Source organism: Schistocerca piceifrons, chromosome 1 (assembly GCF_021461385.2).
Source record: "Schistocerca piceifrons isolate TAMUIC-IGC-003096 chromosome 1, iqSchPice1.1, whole genome shotgun sequence".
Classification (NCBI taxonomy): domain Eukaryota; kingdom Metazoa; phylum Arthropoda; class Insecta; order Orthoptera; family Acrididae; genus Schistocerca; species Schistocerca piceifrons.
In genome coordinates, this window is record NC_060138.1 from 658884982 (window position 1) to 658909575 (window position 24594).

General features: G+C 39.8%; 1 protein-coding gene across 2 annotated transcripts in view; it reads right to left on the reverse strand.

The window, feature by feature from the left end:
- LOC124805447 (calcium-independent protein kinase C) overlaps nt 1–24594 on the reverse strand; it is a 236400-nt gene that overhangs the window by 106620 nt on the left and 105186 nt on the right. For both annotated transcript variants that reach the window (XM_047266011.1, XM_047266020.1), the window contains exons 7-8: nt 19492–19625; nt 3072–3246 (exon numbers count right to left, since the gene is read on the reverse strand). In XM_047266011.1, the coding sequence (XP_047121967.1) occupies nt 3072–3246; nt 19492–19625 (309 nt within the window). The remainder of the gene's footprint in view (nt 1–3071; nt 3247–19491; nt 19626–24594) is intronic.

Consider the following 24594-nt stretch of genomic DNA (forward strand, 5'->3'; position numbering starts at 1 on the left):
ATTGTTACACACTGAGAATGACCAGGCCCGGGTCATCATCCCACGCACCCATCAGCAGGATTTTTTCAGGTTGTTGCATCAGGGACACAGGTGTATTGTGAGGACAAAGCAGCTTCTTGACACCATTGTTTTTGTCTAGGTATGGATGCCCAGATTGAAGTCATGATGTCACACTGCACCACTTGCATGAAGCAACAGGCAGCTCCACCTCGAGGATTTTCTGAGTGTCCGTGCCCCAGCAGTCCACAGAAACACATCCACATTGATTTTGTTTGACCTCTCAGGGACACACGATGCCTTATTGTAGTGAATGCCTTCAGTCATTTTCCCTTTGTGGTTTTGCTGAACTCTACAATAACGCCCAGGACTGTCTGATAACCTACTCCAATTTTTTGCATTGAGGGCTTGCCAGAAGTATTAGTGTCTGATAATGTCTGATAATGGGCTGCAGTTCACCTCACAGGAATTTGAACAATTTTGCACAACCAGCGGTATTGAACATGTGACCACAGCACCATTCCACCCTCAATCTAATGGTGAAGTTGAACATTTTGTGTGAACATTCAAGATGCAGATGGGTGAATTCCGTGGAATTCACTCATGGGAACAGGCCTTGCGACTTTTCCTATCCATCTACCACATGATGCCTTGAGATGGATCTTCCCCGACTGAACTCCAGTATAGCCACCAGCATCACACCCTGCTTCATCTGCTGCACCCACCAACAAGGAGTACCGGTCAGTACAAAGATTCCCATTTTCAGATTCAGGATGCAGTGCTCTTCAGGAACTTCTGGCCTGGACAGCAATGGTAACAGGGGACTGTTCCTTGTGTCCTTGGACACGACATGTTCCATGTTTCTTCCTCTACAGGGTTGCTGCTCAAAAGACACTGGAATGAGCTTCGCCCTATGGAACTCTGTGATCCTGGCACTGTGTTTCATTTTACAGATTCAGCACACAGCCAGGAGCCAGGGTCATGGCCACCTGCCATGGACCAAATGGCATCTCAGCCCAAGGAACTTCCCATGGAGGTGGATGTGCCCTCATCCCTGATACCATCATCACACCAGCCCGTGTCACCATGGGCAACACCTCTGCACCCTGCCGCCCTCCTCTCTGAGGTGGGGCCCTCCAGAGTTTGAGACTCTGGCCCTGGATGTAGGGGTGTGCCATCCCTACAGTTTGCCAGAAATTCCCGTGTGGGCTCAAGGCAAATGCCAAGGCATGGACAGGAGCCTGGCACCCACTTCAGTCCTGGTTCTTGTCCCATCTGCTGTGCCTGCACCCAGACCTCCCCCTCACTGTCGGTTCGCACCGCAACCCCATGCGACACTAGCCAGTAGATTTGGAGGGGAAGAGTGTGATGTTGTAAGCACAGCACACACCACCAGGCAGCACCAAAGGCATTGATAGGTCAACAACTCACTCCAGAGATGGCGCATAGTGCAGCGATTGCTGCACTAAGATGTCACAGCAGTGGCACCACCTGTGGAGTGATATGCGTCAGTGTCACAGCAGAGAGAGCAGTTCCAAGTCAGTTCAACTATCAAGAAGACCACCTTCTACTTGTGTACTTTGTGCCATATCATCTGCTTCTAGCTCATCCACACTAACCTGTCTTCAGAGAATATTCTAGTGAGACAAGATCTGTTTATGATCCAGCCTTAGCTTCTGGAATAGTAGTTGAACTTCAGGATCTGCTGCCTGAGCTGATTTAACAAAGTCGAGTATTCATCAGTAAATTTGTGTATGCTTGTCACTAATCATTATCAGTGTTTCAGTGTTCCCCTTGTTCTCCTGTCATAGTGTTTCCCTCAGCACACTACAAACAGTTGAGGGTGGACACAAGTAAAATCGAAAGTATGATACAGCAAATAGCAACAATGCCTTTTTTATGGTTTAAGATGTGTTAAAACAGATGGGTTAAGAAAATGAGAAGGGCAAACCAAGAAAATGAGAAGGGCTAACCAATAACAATTTCCAGAGTCAGAGAAAGGTTTATTTGGTGAGAACAGTTTTATTACTGCTAACTCCATGAGTAGACAATATAATCACTAATGTCACAAAATAAATGTTATACCAAGAACTCTGTAGTTTCATGTGATCTGCAGAACATACTATTTTAATGTTCAAAGTAACCATTAATTTTAAACATAAAAGAAAACGAAACTTTCTGGCAAATAGAAATGGTGTGCCAGACTGGGACTCAGTCCTGAGACCTGTGCCTTTCATGGGCTAGTGCACTACTGACTGAACTATCCAAACATGTATCATGACCCACCCTCACAGTCTTACTTGCCCCAGTACCCCTTCTTCTTCTACCTTCAAAACTTTGTTTTCCCACACATCTTATGGGACCAACACTCTTGGAAGAAACGTTACTGCAAATAAGTGGCTTTAGCCACGGCCTGGAATGAATTTTCACTCTATAGCAGAGTGTGTGCTGGTTTAAAATTTTCTGCTGGCTCAAGGCTGTGTACCACACAAGGACTCCAAATTGGGATCTTCGCCCTTCCTAGCCAAGTGCTCTACTGACTGAGCAACTCAAACACAAAAACACAACTCACAGACTGCCCTCACGGCCTTACTTCTGCCAGTAATTCTTCCCTACCTTCAAAACTTCACTGAAGTACTCCCTCATACCTTCTAGGACTAGCATCCTGGAAGAAAGGATATTATGGAGAAATGTTTTAGCTGCGGCCTAGTGGATTGTTTCGAGAATGAACTTGCACTCTGCAGTGAGGGACACACTGATTTTAAACTTTGTGACAAATCATAACTTTACGCCAAACCAGGACTTGAACTTGGGACCTTGGATAGTTTGCATAGCTCAAACAGTAGACCAACTGCCCATGAAAGGCAAAAGTTACACCTTCAAGTCCCAGTCTGGTACACAGTTTTGATCTGCCAGGAATTTTCAAATCAGAACACACTCTGCTGCAGAGTGGAAATTAATTCCAGACAAATGACATTGTTTTTCAAAATCCATTTTTTGTTTTTATTATTTTTATTTAAAAGGGAATGCAAAGAAGAAAAGACTGAAAAATACAGAACTCATAATTTTCTCACCTTGATCACCTAAGTCTCCATCTTTTTTGTCTTCTGATTCCTCTTGTTGCTGGTTGCTGCCTCCTCCACTGCTGTATGCATCATCATCACTCCTGGAGCTTGCTGTGGTTGTGTTAGTTGTAGACAGGCTCTTCTCAGATGTTGAACTCATACTCATGTTGCATGAACTACCAGTCTGTGCAGTCAAATAAAGAGATGCTGTTTCTAACAACAGTGGGAAATCAGGTACTGAAAATCGAAATATGAGCAACAGAAAAAGCTTCTTGTTCACCCAGCCCTCATTGACAGGATCAATCAAAAACATAGGATATCTGTAAACAGACACATATTTTTATTGTTTCAAGATGTAGGGTATTTATGCATACATAATCAAGTGTGAACTTGAGAATGTAACTCAAAAAGGCTTTGCCAAACAACATATATTATCATTATTCAGATTTTCCATAAAACTGTGCCCAAGAACAAGTTCCAAACTGGATTCACTTTAATTTATTGTATCTGATGATAAAGTGGACATATTCTGAAAAAACATCATACTTTTGTATGATTAAAAGTGACTGTCTACAAATATTCTTTTATGTTCTCAGTTGGCATTCAATACAGTCATTGACAGATTTAGGTTTATTGTTTACATTAAAAAATTTTAGGATCATCACATGTGTGCAACACAAATACTATAAACATACTAAGCACATTAGAGAAAAATTTGTTACTGCAGCTGAAGATTTATTTTAGTAATAAACTAGGCAGTGAAGTGTTCCATATGATGATAGTGACAGGGATTCATCTCTATGGTCTTGAAAGTCTGTTACACAATAACACCACTGAATATTTATGCATATTGTATAAATCTGCAAGCACTGCAATGGGAAAGTAACTAGGTACAGAAGTGCCTGTACAAATTTGATAGAAGTGCAAGGGAAACTGCTCAGTCTTTCAAATGAATGTTAGTCACTGATGCCCTGGATGTCACAGCATAGGAACCAATAATTCTTCTGTAATGATGATTGGGTAGCACACATCACAGTCTGTCACTCTTTCAACACCTATGTCTATGCTCTGCAATCTGCCATCTATTGTGTGGAGGAATGTACTTCTGGTACTATTATGATTTACCCCCTTTCCTGTCACAGTTGTAAATGGTTTATGGGAAGGATAGCTGACAGTAAGCTTCTATATGAGCCAACATTTCACTGATTGTTGTGTCATCATCATTTTGCAAGATATATGTTGGAGGAAGTAATATACTGTCTTACTTACTATTGTAACAGTAAACCTCTGTCACAATCCAAATTTGCATCCTACCATGCCACACAGATAGATGTATCAATCCAGCATCAGTTTGGTGGAAGACAAACATGTGTGTATACTGACCCATAGTGGATGTCCCAAGAGAAATTGACAATATTTAGGGATATGACAGGAATGATTATTTGAAGTAAAATGTCTAGTAAACTAAATCACATACCTCAAGAGCTATTAGCACTTCATCATCTTTGATACTATAGAGCAAACCTCTTTTACTGCAAACTCTTTGCTTTTCGTTTTTTGAGAGGTGGTATTATGGATCAAAACAAGAAAAAATGACCAGTTAACATGGGCTCAAAGTGTATATCTTAAGTGCTATGAGATCTATGAGCACTTGTTCATCTTATTTACTGCGGAACACATCTCTTTTACTCATAGCTCTTAAGGAATGCATTTCAGAGCCATGTTCACGAGACAATTTTTTTCTTGTTTTGGTCCATACTACCTCCTCCCAAAACATGAAAGCAAAAAGCTTGCAGCAGAAGCGGTTTGTTTCACAGTGCTGAATATGAAGAAGTGCTCATAGCTTTTAAGGTATGCATTTTAGAACCCATGTTTACTATACTGTTTCGCTTCAAATGACCATTCCTGTCATATCTGTAAATTCCTCCAAGAACACCCTCCATTTTGCAATTTGCCATGAAACTAACAAAAGTGCTTCTGGGATCTTACTTGCATCTAATTAAAACCTACCAATACCTTATTAAAATTTTCTCATTCTGATCTCATAGGACAAATACTCTCTGTGATTAATGTAGATGACCTATCCCTTATTCAATTACAGTGCATAATTCATCATTGAGCATTTGGAAAGGTTCATCTAAACTAAATAATACCCCTGTGCTACCCAATTAGCTGTTTCCTCTGTGTAGTACATGTCTGGCTTATTGAGGAGGGCCCTAAAATTCTCTACTCATACAAAAGATTAAGAAATCTGCAGCAAAGTTCATCACAGAATTTTCTAATACTCTGATATAAGTCCTCCACTTGGCTCCAAATCAGAAGATTATGATTGGTAATGAGTAAAACACTGCTAATCACAAGTTACATATTCATCATGGATGTGAGGCTATCTGTCTTCACTAATTCATCCAGCTGTCTACAGGAACTGCAGATGGACTCTGTACACAGGTGGTAATAATTATTTGGGCTGATATCAGCTATTGGTGGCAGCTGATTATATCCAGAGCATTAGTAGCTGCTAGCAGCACAGATGAGACGATCCGGCATACTGACCTTTCTTCCCAATCTGTCAGCTATTTCCCTAATGGACTCCATTACCCATATAGGAGCTTCCAATGATGAACATACTCGTTGTTTGCACTTGCCAAGACTCTACAGGAAAATTGGGCAAAGGCTCAACATGCTAGGCATCTGTGCTGTCTCCAATGTGCTCTCAAGAGTGGGCAGGACTTAGTATCAGTTGCTAAATATAAGAGGATAGCTGTGTGGTCAGTAACAACATTCATCTTCTGCCCAAAGATTCTGTGATCTCATTATAGTCCACCATTCACCTTTTAGGTGATGATGAACTGACTGGGCCATGCATATCAGGAAGTGCAGCACCATAGGGTTTTATGGAGATGTGACACAACTTTTGCCACAAGTGTTGTCAAATATGTAGTATAAACTCCATAGTAACATAGCACAGGAGAGCATATTTATTAGTATCAACAATGTAGAAGGTAACTGGTTGCATCAACAATGCAGGTATATAACCATAGCAATTAGCATTGTGTGCCAGCAGCAGTTCTGTACTGGTTTCGGTTCTGACTGCTATTCAGGTCTTTTAGTCGACTGTTGTCTCACCGTGACACCCACTCGATTTAATAGTTGGATCTCTCTCTGTAGCATATCTAGTATAATATTTGTAAGAAAGTTGTCTTAAATAGTTCTTTTGTGGCCTGTCAATATGAAACTGTGTGATGAAGAAAATTTCAATTCTAATTGTATCACCTTGCTTCTGTTCTTAACCAGTCGATGAGTCCTGAATCACCAAGTGATAACTACTACAAATCCTCTTGGTGTAGCATCCTTTGAAAGTGGTCTAGATATTTCAAAAGAGAAGGGGATGTTACAGTACCTCAACAATGCAGGAGCCAAGGACAGTACTCACATGTTCTTTCTTCATGTTCCTCAAGTCTTTTCATCTGATTCTACTAACCTGTTATTTCACTGCACTAAAATGCTGCATTATTCCTTATTGCTTACATGATTTTACAATCTTCAAAAACTCTAGTTTTACATTCTTTAAGGGGGGTAGGACGTCAAACAGGACGACTTGGAGCAGGAGAGGCATTACAGGACATTTTAATTTCCACTGTTTATACTTTTACAAATAAATTTATAAAACTTTTGCAGCATGACCAGGAAGTATTCAGAATTAGCAGTGGAAGTTCAAAAACTCAACAACATTTTTTTTTATATCTGAAATTTTGTCAGTGTTTTTCACTTATTATTGGCTGCATTTGTTTCTATAGGTACACTTTTCTTCATAACTAGGAGAGATTCTTTGATGAATTTTGCACAGCATACAAAGCATAGTTACAGGTGTATGAAACTATAGAATTTTTCAAATCTATTAAAAACTGTGGTAAAAATTGAGATAATTAACCATAAAATTTGAGTTTGTTCTAAACATGAAGTTTAAAATGTAACAGCTTATTCATTTTTTCATAAATTAAATAAATTATAGAGTTTTATATAAAAACAAAGATGAGGTGACTTACCGAACAAAAGCGCTGGCAGGTCGATAGACACACAAACAAACACAAACATACACACAAATTTCAAGCTTTCGCAACAAACTGTTGCCTCATCAGGAAAAAGGGAAGGAGAGGGGAAGACGAAAGGAAGTGGGTTTTAAGGGAGAGGGTAAGGAGTCATTCCAATCCCGGGAGCGGAAAGACTTACCTTAGGGGGAAAAAAGGACAGGTATACACTCGCACACACGCACATATCCATCCACACATACAGACACAAGCAGACATATTCTGGTCTTTAAATATGTCTGCTTGTGTCTGTATGTGTGGATGGATATGTGCGTGTGTGCGAGTGTATACCTGTCCTTTTTTCCCCCTAAGGTAAGTCTTTCCGCTCCCGGGATTGGAATGACTCCTTACCCTCTCCCTTAAAACCCACTTCCTTTCGTCTTCCCCTCTCCTTCCCTCTTTCCTGATGAGGCAACAGTTTGTTGCGAAAGCTTGAATTTTGTGTGTATGTTTGTGTTTGTTTGTGTGTCTATCGACCTGCCAGCGCTTTTGTTCGGTAAGTCACCTCATCTTTGTTTTTATATATAATTTTTCCCACGTGGAATGTTTCCTTCCATTAAATTATAGAGTTTGATACACCTGTAAGTATGGTTTGTATGCTGTGCAAAATTCATCGAAGGGTCTCTCCTACTTATGAAGAAAAGTGTACCTATAGCAACAAATTCTGCCACCATAACTGAAAAAATGATGAAATTTCACATGTAAGAAAAAATTTATTTTGTAATGTTTGTGAACTTCCACTGCTATGAGTGTGAATCCTGAATCCTTCCTGGTCATGCTGACAATGTTTTAGAAATTTGTTGGTAAAAGTATAGACAGTGGAAATTAAAATGTCCTGTGGTGCCTCTCCTGCTCCAAGTAGTCCTGTTTGACATCCTACCCCCCTTAAGAAACCTATTTTTCTATACAGACATTGGATATGATATTATCCTTATCACTAAACCAGCTATTCAGTCACAAGTAAAAAGTATGAAAATTTGTTTTATCATCATTTCTTTAACAACAACGTAAATGTTGTTATTCATTAAAAAGGGCAGAGAGAGAGAGAGAGAGGTGGAGGGGGGGGGGGGGGTTGAGGTAAGTTGGAAGTCATTCATGAACTAGCTATTTGTTAATAACCTATCTTAATACCCCTTAAATTATTTTTAAAATGCTTCAGGTAGTTTAATACAGTAATATTTGCAACTTTTCCTGTCATTCATCATTATCCAAATATTTAAAGTCAAAATAGGTTTAAAATGAAGCTAATACAGTATTTAGATATTAACCTAAAATTTATATGAAATATATTATGAAACAACAATCTGAACTACGCATTGTAAAATTACTCAAATAAGTCAGACACAAGGGGAAAATACTCCTTCTTAAATCACAACTGAGCAAAAAGGAAACAAATAAGTATGTACAAAGTTGAAGAATTGTCTTTGCAAAGAAGAATGCAACTAAGTTAAGGGTCATGTATTAAAGACGCATAACACAGATTGTGACTGAAGTGAAACAATAGAGTTGACAGATGCAATTTGAATTATTGGGAAGTTATTACACTCCTGCTGAAGAACAGGTAGTTGATTAACCAGTGTACAAGTAACTTTGTAACACGTAGTGAAATGAGGGTGAAAAAAAGATAAATCATGGGAAACACCAAATTAAAGAGGTGAATGAAGAATAAAGCTGAGATCAGGAGAAAATTATGAGGGAAAGAGAGACTAAATGAGGTAACAAGTTGTAAAAGAGGATACAAATTATACTGTCATGTGCCGTGCTGCATGCAGTGCGGAGCAGCAGATGGCATCATTGGCTGGAATGCTGCAGATTGCCAGTTCAAATCTGATCACCCACAAATTTTTGTTATTTAGTGTTGATTGTTTCTAGAAGGGCCTTGAAACTTCTCATGTTTGTGCAATGCAGTGAATGCTGAAGATGCACGCAGGCGTACTCAATTTTAGATGTGCATGGCTATCAGAAAGGGTGGAGATAGTCCAGCCTGAGGGGCAGAGCTTAAGTACAGCTCATGGTTACCAAGTAAAAGGCATGGTGTGAGAGACACTGAACATGCAATGGATTTCCCTGCTGCTGAAATATGTCACATCTGCATGCACAGAATTAAAGGGGTATCATGGCAAGAAATAAAATATGTCTACATAAAAATCTTGGATATTCACTGTTACATGATCATGATCCAGTAACATTACATTAATTCTACAGTGAACAGACTGAGCACATTTGTGAGATGAGTCCGTGAGATGAGTCCATCACAGTTTAGAAAGTTTTTGTATGCCAAAAACTACACAAGTACATCAATATTAATAATTTAATGCAATTGTCTAGACAGAAAAACTATTCACCAAGTAATTATGTCCAGTGAAGGTGGAGATGAGAACGGTAGTGTATTGCTGTAAAGAGTCTACACCTGAACAAAAGTGTTTGCCTTGAATGCCAAGGTGTATGGGATGGAACATCTGACATGAAAAGGATGGCAACTGCCAAAATTTAAGAGTTATTTTTTGTCTGTTGGTCTAATGCACACAGAAGTGTGGAACTGACCCTCAGTGAGGATGAGGTCAACATCAAGGAAAGTGGCATGAGATTTGGAACAGGATTTTGTTAATGATATAAGTGTTGAGGAGGAAGAAAAGAAAATATTGTATGCTGATGGCATGACAATACTAAATAGTGACCAAAATATGGAACAGATTGAGAGAAGAGCATACATATCTGCAAATGTCACAGCTCAATGGCTGTTGGAAAATGAACTGGTTATAAGTTTAAAAAAGACTATGTATGCAGTGTTTAAAAACAAGGAGAAGGCTGTAGACATGGCTTTAGAGGTTGCTGGAACAAGGCTGGAAGAAGTAGAGTCTGCTAGATTCTTAGGTATTCTTGTGAATAGTGAACTGAAATGGAAAAAAACATATTAATAATGTCTGTAAGAATGATGCAGCTATCACAGTGTTCAGACAAGAATCTTCTGTGTACAGTGTATCACGGACTTTTTGAACCATACTTACAGTATGGAGTGACTGTGTGGGGAAAATCAAACAAACAAGAGACAAATTGAGTGTTCACATTACAAAAAAAAGCATTTAGGACCATTTTAAGAAGAAAGACCTCTGAAACGTGCAGAAACTGTTTCAAGAAGCTAGGTATCTTATCTTTTTCATCGTTGTATATATACAAAACAATAATGTACATCACTAAAGGTAGTGAGGACTGGATTACAAATGCTAGTGTATCAGACTACTAAGAAGTCTGCCTAAAAACCTTGAAGATAGTGTTCTTGACAATGACTTTCCAAAGAAACTTAAAGACTATCTCATTGAAAAAGAGTTTTACAGTGTTGCAGAATACTTATGCCATTAAATTTGTATGTATTGTTATTCATTATCAATTATGTAAAAATGTAAGCTAAAGGAGTAGAAAAATAAGTGATAATGAATGTTAATACTTTGACAAGTCCTATATTACACGTACATTTACTGTACACAGTGTAATCTTACAAGATCAAATAAAATTCAATTCAAAGGACCATGTGAAATTAAATTGGGGGAGTGTATTTAGAGATTCAATGAATATGGACACACCATGAGTCCATATGTCACAGGTGTCATCAATGTATCTAAACCAAGCGAGATGATGAAGGCTTGTGGTGTCTAGGAAAGTCCCCATTGAAGTGACCCATGAAAAGGTTGGCAAAGGAAGGAGCCATCCTTGCTCCCACGGCCATGCCCCTCATCTGTTTGTACGTTTGCCCCTCAAAGAAGTAGTTGTTCCACTAAGTTATTAATTTCCTGTTGCAGAGCACACTTAGGAAGCTCAATTGGTATGGCACTTGTCCATGAAAGGCAAAGGTCCCATGTTCAAGTCATAGTCCAGCATACAGATTTAATCTGCCAGGAAGATGTAAATCAGTGCACCCTCCACTGCAGAGTGAAAAATTCATTCTGGAAAAAATCCCCCCCCAGGACTGTGGCTAAGCCATGCCTCCACAGTATCCTCGCTTCTGGAAGTGCTAGTCCTGCAAGTTTCACAAGAGAACTTCTGTGAAGTTTGGAAGGTAGGAAATGAGGTACTGGTGGAAGTAAAGCTGTGAGAAAGGATTGTGAGTCATGCTTGGGTAGGTCGTTTGGTAGAGCACTTGCCCATGGAAGGCAAAGGTCCTGGATTTGAGACCCAGTCTGGCACACAGTTTTAATCTGCCAGGAAGTTTTCAAACATCGATTATTTTCCTTGATATATTACCTTAATTCATTATTCACAAGTATTTGCTATACATAGTCTGTGAGAACTATAATTTTTGATGCGTATTAGACTTTGAAGCAAGCTGAAGTATTGTATGTGGTGTTTTTCAGTGTGATGCAATGTGCTGCAGTGAAATAAAGTTTGTTTAAATTAATTTCTCGTGAGCTAGTAGCAAAAATGAAAAACTAAATATATATTATTGGACTGTTTTATTAGCACTTTTCAATGACAACAGAATCATTTAATGAACATTAATTCCAATTTTCATAAAGTTACAGTGTTTTCAGACTTTGAAATTTTGTGTCCATATGTGATGGAAGAGAATAGAAGATTTCGAAATGTGGTGCTACAGAAGAATGCTGAAGATTAGATGGGTAGATCACATAACTAATGAGGAGGTATTGAATAGAATTGGGGAGAAGAGGAGCTTGTGGCACAACTTGACTAGAAGAAGGGATCGATTGGTAGGCCATGTTCTGAGGCATCAAGGGATCACCAATTTAGCGTTGGAGGGCAGCATGGGGGGTAAAAATCGTAGATGGAGACCAAGAGATGAATACACCAAGCAGGTACAGAAGGATGTAGGTTGCAGTAGGTACTGGGAGATGAAGAAGCTTGCACAGGATAGAGTAGCATGGAGAGCTGCATCAAAGCAGTCTTAGGACTGAAGACCACAACAACAACAACATCAACATGTGATGGATGATTGGTATGGAAATTTGCTGTGTTCAGTTTTGATGTACAGCTAGCTTTACCATATACGAACCTTGTTGACAAAAAGCTCACATCAAAACTGTTTTTATTCTTTTTCTATTATCGTCATTCCACCATTCACAGGTGAACACTATTCTATTTAATAAAATAAACCTTACTCAGTTTCAGTCATAAATACTTGTCATCTTCAATTACATAACTATCCTCTTTTATTAATTTTACTTACAAACATTGCTGTATTTTATAGTTCTCATCAATTGCTAGGAAACTCAGAACAAATCTAATGATCCTACTACCATGTTGGCCAAAGGGTGATAACAGCAGCAATGTGTAACTATGCCTTAGACATGTGTTCGAGCTAAAATTTCTTTTGAGTTCCACATTTACATGAGTCTCTACTATTTTGAACACAACTTTTATCACACGTTTTATTCATAAAGATTTTTCACTCTGCAGTGGTGTGTGCACTGATATGGTACTGAAGAGTCATTGGCAGAAGTAAAGGTCTGAGGATGGGTAATGAGTCGTGCTTGGGTAGCCCAGTAGGCAGAGTACTTGCCCATAAAAGGCAAAGGTCCTGGGTTCAAGTCCTGGACTGGTGCACAGTTTTAATCTGCCAGGAAGTTTCACAAATTTTATTAGTTGAAAGAGAGTGAAGAGCTCAACATTTGTAATGTTTCCATATTCTGGAATGTTCAATATTTGTAAATATTGTAGTATTCTCCACCCAGGAGGCAGTCCTGTTCTGTCTTTATATCAGTGTTATTAATAAATGTTCTTTCAGTGCTAAATGTTGCACTTCATTGAGAACACTGCCTCCAGATTTGGATTTGATTGTTGTTATGACATGACATGGTTTGGTGGAAATGACAGGTACTTGAAAACATCTACATCATCATGGCTTCAATTAGACAATTCTCATCAAAAATCCATCACTGCTTTCTGTAAATGCTGGTAAGGACCAGACAAAGTGGCTGAAAGGATTCAACCGAGTTGCTGAATGCAAGAGGTGGGAAAGCTTGATGTGTTTGACAAATGGATGAGAGAGCCCATCAGGGGACTGAGAACAATGAAGAGGAGCTTGATATCTGGGACAAATTCCAGGCCGAACTGAAGAAAACATTTGATGACATTCAGCAGCAAGTCCGTTTAGTGGAAAAACAACTGAAAGACTGTGACGAACATCATAGGGAAATGACACAGACTTACATAAAGATTTGTTTGGCCATATGCTATCTTTTGAATCCAGTCTTGACAATAGCTGACAAAATCTAACACTTGGTGAAAGGAATTCCGCAAGACATGCATCAGACTCTTCTGGTAAAGAATGTCACAATGACGGAGGAATTCTAGTGGCGCCCGCCCATCGAGGAAATGCAAAATAAAAAGTGTCAGATGAATCTCAAATATGGTACCTATGACAGCTGTGGGAGACCACTGTGATCTCACCTCTCTCATACAGTAGGTACGAAGAGGATAGATACAGTAGTTTATGGCAGCCAGAAATGCCAGTCTGAATACACAAGCAACAGCAGCCATGACACTTTGGGCACATTGGACACTGCACATTGTACACTACTGCACAGAAAGAAAATGAGTGTTCCATGGTGATTATGCTACAGATGACAACAGTCACAGCAGTCCTAGTCATACTAGTCAACTCCAGATGATAATGTTGACCTGTGTGATGAAGCCCATTGACATACCCAGGAGGCAACATGCTTCAGCAGTTTTCTATAGCCATGCGGAGGTACCAACTACTTACCTAGTTGCCAAATTCAGAAAAACTAAGCAAGGTGACCATCTATGGAGGTGAAGCCACCAAAGGTGAAAATCCTCCAAGGACGATTTACCAAGATGTTAGGGAATCTCATCAATGTCATCATCAGGGCCAACCTGTCCAAGTGTTGACTATTCTTTCTGAAATGATGAATGCTTTTCATCACCAACTATAGAGGTCTATGTTCCACAATTTGAAAGTGATTGTCTTGAAGGCAACAAATGGAACACATTAACAACCAACAGAATATGTGTTGCAAGAACAAATATCAGTGACAGAACACAGCCCTTAGAATTTGTCATTTTAACAGAAAGTATTCATGTTTTTCTTGGATGAGACTTCTTGCAGGTGTCAAGAGCAGTCATAGACTGTGGAAGATCAGACTGACACAGCTATTCCAACAAGGACGCATAACAAAACTTGATCTGCATGCTTGTTTGCCACTGAAGACATTGTTATCTGCTGTCATCAATGAGATGAGTTCCAGTTATCAATCTAGATGTTCAGGTAAACTGTGAAGCTTTTGTCAATTGCAGAAAGCTACTCAAGGCTCACAAAAAAATTATGTACTAGTAATAATCATAAGCATTGCAGGTGGTCAAGAACTTTGGATCACTAATTATCATGAGTAGTCACAACTCATCCCTAAACATATGTGAGTAGGGACAGCCAAACCAATCCTGGCTGAACAGTTCAATGCCATTAATGAAGAATTGTGCTCCACTAACTCTGCAGACAATACAGTGGAGGAAGCTACTATCAAACTGCCAACACAATCTGGCCTGACTGAGGAACAATGTTGGTGAGTGTTAACCATTCAGTGTCACTTTTTTATGCTTTCAAATCTTTGGGGGGAGGGGGGGGGGGGGCGAAAAGATAAGGCCAAGTGCTCCATGGTAAAACACCATATCAATACTGGGGATCAGCTACCAATTATCCAGCACTCATATAGAGTGTCACCGGCTGAACAACGGATAATTCTGGAAGAAGTGGAAAAGGTGGTGCAAGATGACATTCTTGAAACTTCAGAGTGTCCTTGGCTGTCTCTTGTGGTCCATGTGAACAAGAAGGATAGCCCATGGCATTTCTGCATCGAACACTGATGACTGAATAAAACCACAAAAAACATGTCTACTGATTGTTGCTTGTTGATGACACCTCAGACCTCCTAAAGGGGCAAAGCATTTTTCAACTGTGGTCATGCAGACAAGCTACCGGCAAATCAAGGTTGATGAGGCTGACTAGGGAAAGACTGCCTTCATAACACCTGACAGCCCCTATGGGTCAGAGTTGTGCTATTTGGACTATCTGGTGCTCCAACAACCTTCAAGCACATCATGGATAACTTGCGTCAACACCTTAAATATATGACCTGTCTTTGCTATCTGGATGATATAATTTTCTTTTTATGACATCTGAATAACATCCAAGCCAGTTGAGTACCATATTGAACTGTGTTCAGACCACAGGTCTCTGCCTGAATATGAATAACTGGCTCTTCATCTCGGAAGAAATAAAAAGCTTGGGGCATTTAGTTAATGGTCATGGTGTTTGTCCTCCTCCAGAGAAAATAAGAGCAGTCACATATATTTGGCCTCCTCAGCACATATGTGACATGAGAAGTTTTCTCAGAATGTGCTTGTATTATTGGTAATCCATAAAGACTTCTATACCAAGGCATGTCCCTTGCAAGAACTATTGCAGCAGGGCACCAAATTCTCTTGGAACAGGGTACAAAAACATCGTTCCTTGTTCTTAAGGTGGCACTAACATCTTCTCCAGTCCTAACATCACATGATGGGAATGTCAAGATAGAACTTTACACCAATGCTAGCAGTTCTGGGATAGGTGCAGTTCTAATACAAATTCAGGAAGGTGCTGAAAAGATGACAGCTTATGCTTCCAGAGTATTCTCCAAGTCTGAGATGAACTACTCTACAAGGTAGAAAAAGTGCCTTGCACTTGTCTGGGCAATCAACAAGTTGCAGCTGTTTACATTTGGCAAACCATTCACTGCAGTGAGGAATCACTATTCTCCTTGCTGGCTGACTTGCCTGAAGGATCCATCAGATCAACTGGCAAGATGGGCACTGATGCCTTAGTGTATGATGTCACAGTAGAATACAAAAGCAGACATAAAGACACTAACTGCCTTTTAAGGAATCCTTTGGCAGAACACTGCAACATGAATAAATCACAGATGCCGCTGCATCAAATGACATTGCTGCTGAAAAGGTGCAAGATTCAGCATTGCTGAAAACCTTATAAACCTTGAAGTAGGAGGAACCAAACAAAGGAGGATCCATTTCATACACGGATCATTGTATATGAGGATATGAGGACTATGAGCCAAAAAGGTGGAAAGGGTTGCTCATGATTCCAGCTCATCTATGGCCAGCTATCCTGAAGTATTTCCATGATCACCCGTGATTCAGGAAGGTTCGAACAGGATCACACACAAGTATCACTGGCCAGGGCTTGACCAATCCATTAGACACTTTGTGAGCCACTGTAAAGAGTACCAGTGAGGGAAGAGTGTGTCACAATTACTTCCAGGATATCTGATACCAATTCCACCTGCAGCATCACCATTCCACAGGATTAGAATTGACTTCTTGGGGAGGTTCGCAAAGTTGACAAATGGAAATCAAAGAATAATAGTCTGCACTGACTACCTCACCTGCTATGCTGTCACCAAAGCTGTGCCAACTGCTGAAGCTCTGAAAATTGCAAGGTGCATTGTAGAAGACATGAAGATATCATTTTGAAGCACGGAGCACCCTGTGTGATGGTCTCTGGTTGTGGAAACGTTTCCGGTTGAGACCAATATCAGAGTTAATTTCACATTGCAACATCATCCACAGGAGACAATTTGTCTCCCATGACCTCACAGAACACTTTAATAAGACACCAGCAGACAAGATCTGAATGTACAGTTATGTTCAATAGAGGGGTTGGGATAAAGCACTGCCCTTTATGACATGCACATGTAACAAAGGAAACAAGACATTACAGACTAGTTGTAAGGCCCAACAAGGCATACACTGTTCATGTTTCAACTGGTTGATACTCAAGATCATTACACAGGGTGTTACAAAAAGGTACAGCCAAACTTTCAGGAAACATTCCTCACACACAAATAAAGAAAAGATGTTAATTTCCATGTTAGAGCTCATTTTAGTTTCGTCAGTGTGTACTGTACTTCCTCGATTCACCGCCAGTTGGCCCAATTGAAGGAAGGTAATGTTGACTTCGGTGCTTGTGTTGACATTCGACTCATTGCTCTACAGTACTAGCATCAAGCACATCAGTATGTAGCATCAACAGGTTAGTGTTCATCACGAACGTGTTTACAAATGCGGAGTTGGCAGATGCCCATTTGATGTATGGATTAGCACAGGGCAATAGCCGTGGCGTGGTGCATTTGTATTGAGACAGATTTCCAGAACGAAGGTGTCCTGACAGGAAGACATTCGAAGCAATTGATCGGCATCTTAGGGAGCACGGAACATTCCAGCCTATGACTCGCGACTGGGGAAGACCTAGAACGACGAGGACACCTGCAATGGATGAGGCAATTCTTCATGCAGTTGATGATAACACTAATGTCAGCGTCAGAGAAGTTGCTGCTGTACAAGGTAACGTTGACCACACCACTGTATGGAGAGTGCTACGGGAGAACCAGTGGTTTCCGTACCATGTACAGCATGTGCAGGCACTATCAGCAGCTGATTGGCCTCCACGGGTACACTTCTGCGAATGGTTCATCCAACAATGTGTCAATCCTCATTTCAGTGCAAATGTTCTCTTTACGGATGAGGCTTCATTCCAATGTGATCAAATTGTAAATTTTCACAATCAACATGTGTGGGCTGGCGAGAATCCGCACGCAATTGTGCAATCACGTCATCAACACAGATTTTCTGTGAACGTTTGGGCAGGCATTGTTGGCGGTGTCTTGATTGGGCCCCACGTTCTTCCACCTACGCTCAATGGAACACGTTATCGTGATTTCATATGGGATACTCTACCTGTGCTGCTAGAACATGTGCCTTTACAAGTACGACACAACATGTGGTTCATGCACGATGGAGCTCCTGCACATTTCAGTCAAAGTGTTCATACGCTTCTCAACAACAGATTCGGTGACTGATGGATTGGTAGAGGTGGACCAATTCCATGGCCTCCACGCTCTCCTGACCTCAACCCTCATGACTTTCATTTATGGGGGCATTTGAAAGCTCTTGTCTACGCAACCCTGGTACCAAATATAGAGACTCTTCATGCTCGTATTGTGGACGGCTGTGATACAATACGCCATTCTCCAGGGCTGCATCAGTGCATCAGGGATTCCATGCGACGGTGGGTGGATGCATGTATCCTCGCTAACGCAGGACATTTTGAACATTTCCTGTAACAAAGTGTTTGAAGTCACACTGGTACATTCTGTTGCTGTATGTTTCCATTCCATGATTAATGTGATTTGAAGAGAAGTAATAAAATGAGCTCTAACATGGTGAGGAATGTTTCCTGAAAGTTTGGCTATACCTTTTTGTAACACCCTGTATGAAACACCTCATCATCAGAATTGCAGAAGAGAGATGGCTGGCATGCATAAAATCCCTGGATGCCTAGGAGAAGGACTATATCTTTAGTCTTCATGTCTACACATTTGCAGGCCTCTGCTGCTAGAGGATTCTGAATTGCAGCTGTCAACATGGCAGTACATAATGTAAGTACATTGGTGCATGAGAAACAGCATGCTGTAATCAAGCTTAAATTCGAATAGTTCCTCCATGCGTGGAGCACCCTCTCCTTCAGCTTGACAATGCCAGAATGAGTCCTGCAACATTTGCAGCAATCTGATGGCTTGGATTCACTGATATCAATCATCCTCCATACTGTCCTGACTTGGTCCCATCCAATTTTCAGCTGTTTATAAAACTTAAAAAACACCTTCAAGGGCGTCGTGTTGATAGTGATGAATCGGTGTAAACAAAGGTGAGGATGTGGCTCCATCAACAGAGTCAAACATGACATATCAACAAACTGGTCTCTTGTTGGGAAAAATGTGTTCATCATCAGGATGAGTATGTTGAGAAATAAATATGTAGACATGAAGAACAAAAATGTAGAATGTAAATAGCATTTGTTTTATTTAAAAAGCCTTAAGAGTTTTCACTTAAACAGCTTTAAGGCATTATTTCTCAGCTCACCATAACAGAATGATCAGTATATTTCTATGAAAGAATTGGAATACAAATGTTATTCACCAATACCTCTACGTTTAGAAATAAATGGAAATCATTTCATAACTAAAATGTTACCAATAGATTATGAGAAAGGATTAAGAGCTGGGTGAATAGTTATGCATAAGTGCTCTCATAGTTTCTTTTTCATTGTTTTCATTGCAAGTAGTAATCTATTTATACCTTGTGCAAAGATTTCATGGTCTCAGTTCCTGACTTGAGTCAATCCCCATAAGCTCACTTATGCATATTTGAGAACACACACACATATGCAAAAAGCACATAAATAACACACTGTGTTATAAAATAATGAAACAGAAGTAAATATTTTTAAACAGTTACATCCTCAAAATGTCTACCTTTGGCCTTGGAGGTGTCAGCTTGTCAGTAGTGATGCCCATGGCAGCCAAAATTTCTGCCATTTGTTTTGTGTCGATGCCACAGTTGTTCGCAACATTCTTTTGACACCTTTTATGAATGTTCATGTTGCATACTAGAAAGAGAAAGGTGTGTGTTAAAACTATAATACCATACACAAACACAGACAGAAATAAATCTGATTAATTACACCAATGCCATTTCATAGGCAAGATTTTTAAACTACGGTATGTTGATGATTTTCACTTATGGACCGTCTGCCAGCAACTGAATAAAACACAATTTTAGTGCCATACGCGTTTCGCCTTTATTTTCTGCAAGGCATCATCAGTGGCAGGTTGCGTAGACAGTTTCTTACATATTATGCTCCTGTTGCATTTTTGGTCTTGTTCTTCTTCCTATGAGCGCCAATTTGCTGTTTTTTCTGCATTCCACAGCACTATGCACTGAACACTTTTTTTAATGCAATGTTTTGGTTTCTGTTGCCGACTGTCATTTGACAGTCGGCAACAGAAACCAAAACATTGCATTAAAAAAAGCGTTCAGTGCATAGTGCTGTGGAATGCAGAAAAAACAGCAAATTGGCGCTCATAGGAAGAAGAACAAGACCAAAAATGCAACAGGAGCATAATATGTAAGAAACTGTCTACGCAACCTGCCACTGATGATGCCTTGCAGAAAATAAAGGCGAAACGCGTATGGCACTAAAATTGTGTTTTATTCAGTTGCTGGCAGACGGTCCATAAGTGAAAATCATCAACATACCGTAGTATTACGCGCAACTGAGGAGGACAGGACCAAAAAATTGAAGATGTCAAGATTTTTAAATTTGAAGTTTGTGATTCATGTAATGGTAAGAGCAAAGGTGACCACTCACCATTCACCATATATTAGAGGAATTAAGTGGTAGACAAGCATTTATTTAAATCTACTGTGTACTACACAGACAGATGTTTATGTTTCCTGTAATTTTGAAGTCTGTTTAATGTGAACATTCGCTTTAACCAGAATTTACATCCTTCAGTCCAAATATTTTTTTAAAGAATAGGCAAATCTAATAAGGCACTATTTTACTTTTATGCCCACATCTGCTGGCAATTTGTTAAAGAATTTTTCAGCAGAATATGGCACTCATTTCTGAATCCTACACAGGCTTGGAAATTACTTTCACTTCTAGTATTGTGTTCGTCACTTTCACAGCTCATCCTCATTCACTCTTATGGTTGACCACATGTACCACTAGGGAATAAATGTGTCAGCACATGAGTGTAATAATTTGAAGGTTGCTAAGGAGGAAGATGTTTGCCTTTGAGCTTTACATAAAATTCATACTGTGCATTTTTGTTACTTCAGCTGTATTGTCACAGAAGAATATGCTATAAGACAGTACTGAATGAAAGTTTGTTAGTAATTTCATCTGGAGAGTAACACAATGAGAGAGGATTCTAACTGCAAAGCAGACACAACTAGGCTTTCTGGTGGACTTAATAACATGCATGTATCACCTCATTTTCTTGCACATCTGCATGCATTGAAATTTTACAAACTGAGTTTCCTTTATGGTGTGCCTGTTGATATCTATTTCTGGTATCTGTAATCTGTTGTTATTTGTTTGGTATCATATAATATGGATTTCTGTAAAATTTAGGCTTGTTTGTTGTGAACCAGATGCAAACCTGTTCCACTATTCTCCTAGCTGTGTTGGGTATGGATGTCTTTGGGCTCCTTACGAGTACAGTTTTACCATTCACAAACATACCAATTTTTGATTAGTTCTCCAATGTATTTGGTAAATGATTCATGTAGGTGAAAAACAGGTGTGAGTATCAAACCTTGTCAGAACACTATTTCAAATGTTCCTTCACTCCAAATTTATTTTCAAATTCCCAACCAGCCATCCAAGCTTTGGTGTTAATTGCTTTCCTTAAATTGATTTAGGTGAATGGTAAGATGGTCAGTTTCATTTTCTACATTTGTGTTATTGGGCTCTGCCTCAAATCACTTTGTCAGCATGGGACATTAAACCTTAATCATCTTTCCTTTCAGCTCTTTATCACATCCTCCAACCACTACAATCACTTTAATTTAACATGGACACTAATGAACTGCAAAAAGATTGGGAAATACAAAGTGTAATAGAAACATGTGAGGAGAGAGAACACTAAGCAGCAGAAGACTGCCAGTTTCATCCCAAAATTCAATTGGTCTATCTTTTCAGAGCATATTAATGCAAGGTTCATTGTGTTGGAGATATGACTCATGTACGTAACTCGATATGGTACTATTGATGTCAAATACATTGTCACACCACAGTAAGGTGTAATGGCAAGGCAAATGTAGTAACTACAGGAAAGTTGCCCACAAAGTAGCATCATTGTCTTCAGTGCCAGAACTCTGAGTAAATTGCTCAGATCATCGTTTTGTTCAGAGCAGGAATTGGAAACTGGAAATTTACAATGATGAAGCATGAAGTCATTCTACTTCTCCACTAACTGTCCCATATGTGTCACCAAAAAGAGAGATAGGGTGAAAGAAAACTCCTTCTGATTATTGGTGCCTATACTGCAGTGGAATGTTAATGGGTTAAGAAAACTTGTAACTGGATGGATAAAAAATCTACTCACCAAGCGGCGGCAGGAGAATACACACATTAAAAAAAGGTTTTATCTATTCAGTTACATCACATCATCAAAACTTGATTTTCTTATCTATCCAATTAAATTATATTTTCAAAAATTGATTATTTTCATTGTTAAGAAAACATGTGAAAGAAGTAAATCTTTTAACACAAGATGAGCCCTTATGCCTCTGCATACAACAGACACATTTTAAACCTTGGCAACTCTTTCTTTAAAGACAACAACATCCACAGGAAGAATGATACAGATGGTGAGGGACTAAGGGTGGAGCGGTAGTATTCATCCACAACACATGCCATTCTGTACTTGTTACCGTTACAGCCCAGCACCAAGCAGCAGCTGGTCAGGTTTACAAAACATGAAGAATAATTGTCTGCTCCCTATATCTCCTATCCCACAGACTTGTGGATAATGAAGCCATTGAGGACCTCATCCCCTCATCCATGTACAGCCCCTCCCTTTTCTCCTCTTTGAGATTTCAATGTACATGATGTGGAATAGAGCTCAACATACTCTTGTCCTAGCGATCAAGCAGTGGGTAGGTTATTCTTGCAAAACAATGTCTGCCTCCTCTTTAGTACAGTGAAAGTGACACACTTCAATCTGCAAAAATATCATTCACAGCCACTGACCTGTTGCTTTGCTCTCCTATATTTGCTGATATGGTCCTTTGGGAAGTGGTAGAGGTCTTGCTCTCGAGTGACCATTTTCCCATTTGGGTCACCTGCCATGTTCAAACTAGCACCTGTCACCAGTACACCATAGTGGATGTTATGCAATGCCATCTGTACATTTTAAAGCAACCTGGCTCATTTGAACACCAGCCCGTCATCAATATGGTAGAAAATGTCACTAGTATCCACATAATTGCTGTTGTGTCTGTCCTGAAGTCCGGTGTGAAATCTGAAGATGGTCACCCCATGGGGAACAAGTAGTGCTATTAGGCATCAGGGACATGGCATAGCACTACAAAAGTTCCATCATAATCCATCTGCTGACACTCTTGCAACCTTTTGCACTGTTTGGGTAAAGTCTCTGTGTATTATCAGAAAGCACAAAAAGCAGCCATGAGAGGAATTCTTACATCTATTACCCATTCCACACTATCAGCAAAGATATAGGGATTGATTAGAAGGATCATAGAGACAGGCAATGCATACATCACAGTGACCACACAGGACACCGGTGCTCTAATTGCTACAGTAGAGACTGTTGGACAAATAATGAGAAAATACTTCGGACAAATTATATCTAATGCCAATCATGATCCCACATTCCAACACAGAGCACAGCTGTATCTTTTGTATGGAGGAATTAGAGCACATGTCATCTATGGCTTACAAACACCACCACAACCAAGAAAGGTACATAACGAGATGTTGAACATTTGAATACTGAGTTGAAGAAGTTGTTCCTCATGCTTTTTAACAAAACTGGTCTGAAGGACAATACCAAAAGGTGTGGCAGGAAGTAAGAAACTCATGAAGCATCACATGACCCCAAGAAGTTATTACATTGTAGCATTAACAGTTGCGCAGGGAAAACATTGGAATGATGATGAACAACCACTTAGTACGGACTTATAAAACAAAAATCTTCTCATTTTCTTTCAGTGTGTTTGTTGTAGGTACCACTCAACACTCAACAATCTAATGCATGGCAGCAGTCAGGCAAGAGACCTTCTTGTGTAGGCAGCGCTTGACAGAAATATTTTTTTCATATTGGAAATGCCTGTGACACTACTGTCTGACAACTGTATGAATGGGGCTTCGGGGGTTGTCTTTCCATTGCAATGGGACCCTCTCTTTCAGGACAGTATTTTGGATTCAAGGTTGGCAATGCAGTCTCAGACCTATTTACCCTGGAGAATGGTGTCCCTCAGCCAAGTATGTCCAGTTTTATACTTTTTGCAATAGCCATAAAGAGTGTAGTGTCTGCAGTCAGGAGATCTAACCATTACTCTCCTTTCGTGAATGATTTTTCAATCTTTTGTTCATCTCCTAGGCTCAAGATGACTGCTTGACGGCTTTAATTAACATTAACAAAACTTGAATTATAGGCAAAATCACTGGCAAAAATTTTTCCTACATAAATATGTCAGTGTCAATTTTAATTGTGCACAGTGTGGCCTTGCCCAACATGAAGTGCAACTGGGAGACACCATTCATAGCTTTCAGGAGTCAGTAAAGTCTCTGAGCCTCATCTTTTATGAGAATCTCACCTTATTGCTACACCTGAGACCTCCCAAGACAAGAGCTCCAAAGAATGTAAACATCTTAAAGTATCCTAATGGCAGAGCCTGGGAAGCTGGCAGATTCTCTCTGTTGTTTTACGGAGCCACTGTTTGGCTGCAGCTCAACTGTGTCTGTACTGTATTGGAGCTGCACAACCTACCTTTCTGAAAACCTTGGACTTCATTCCCCATATTTTTAGATGCGTGCCAAA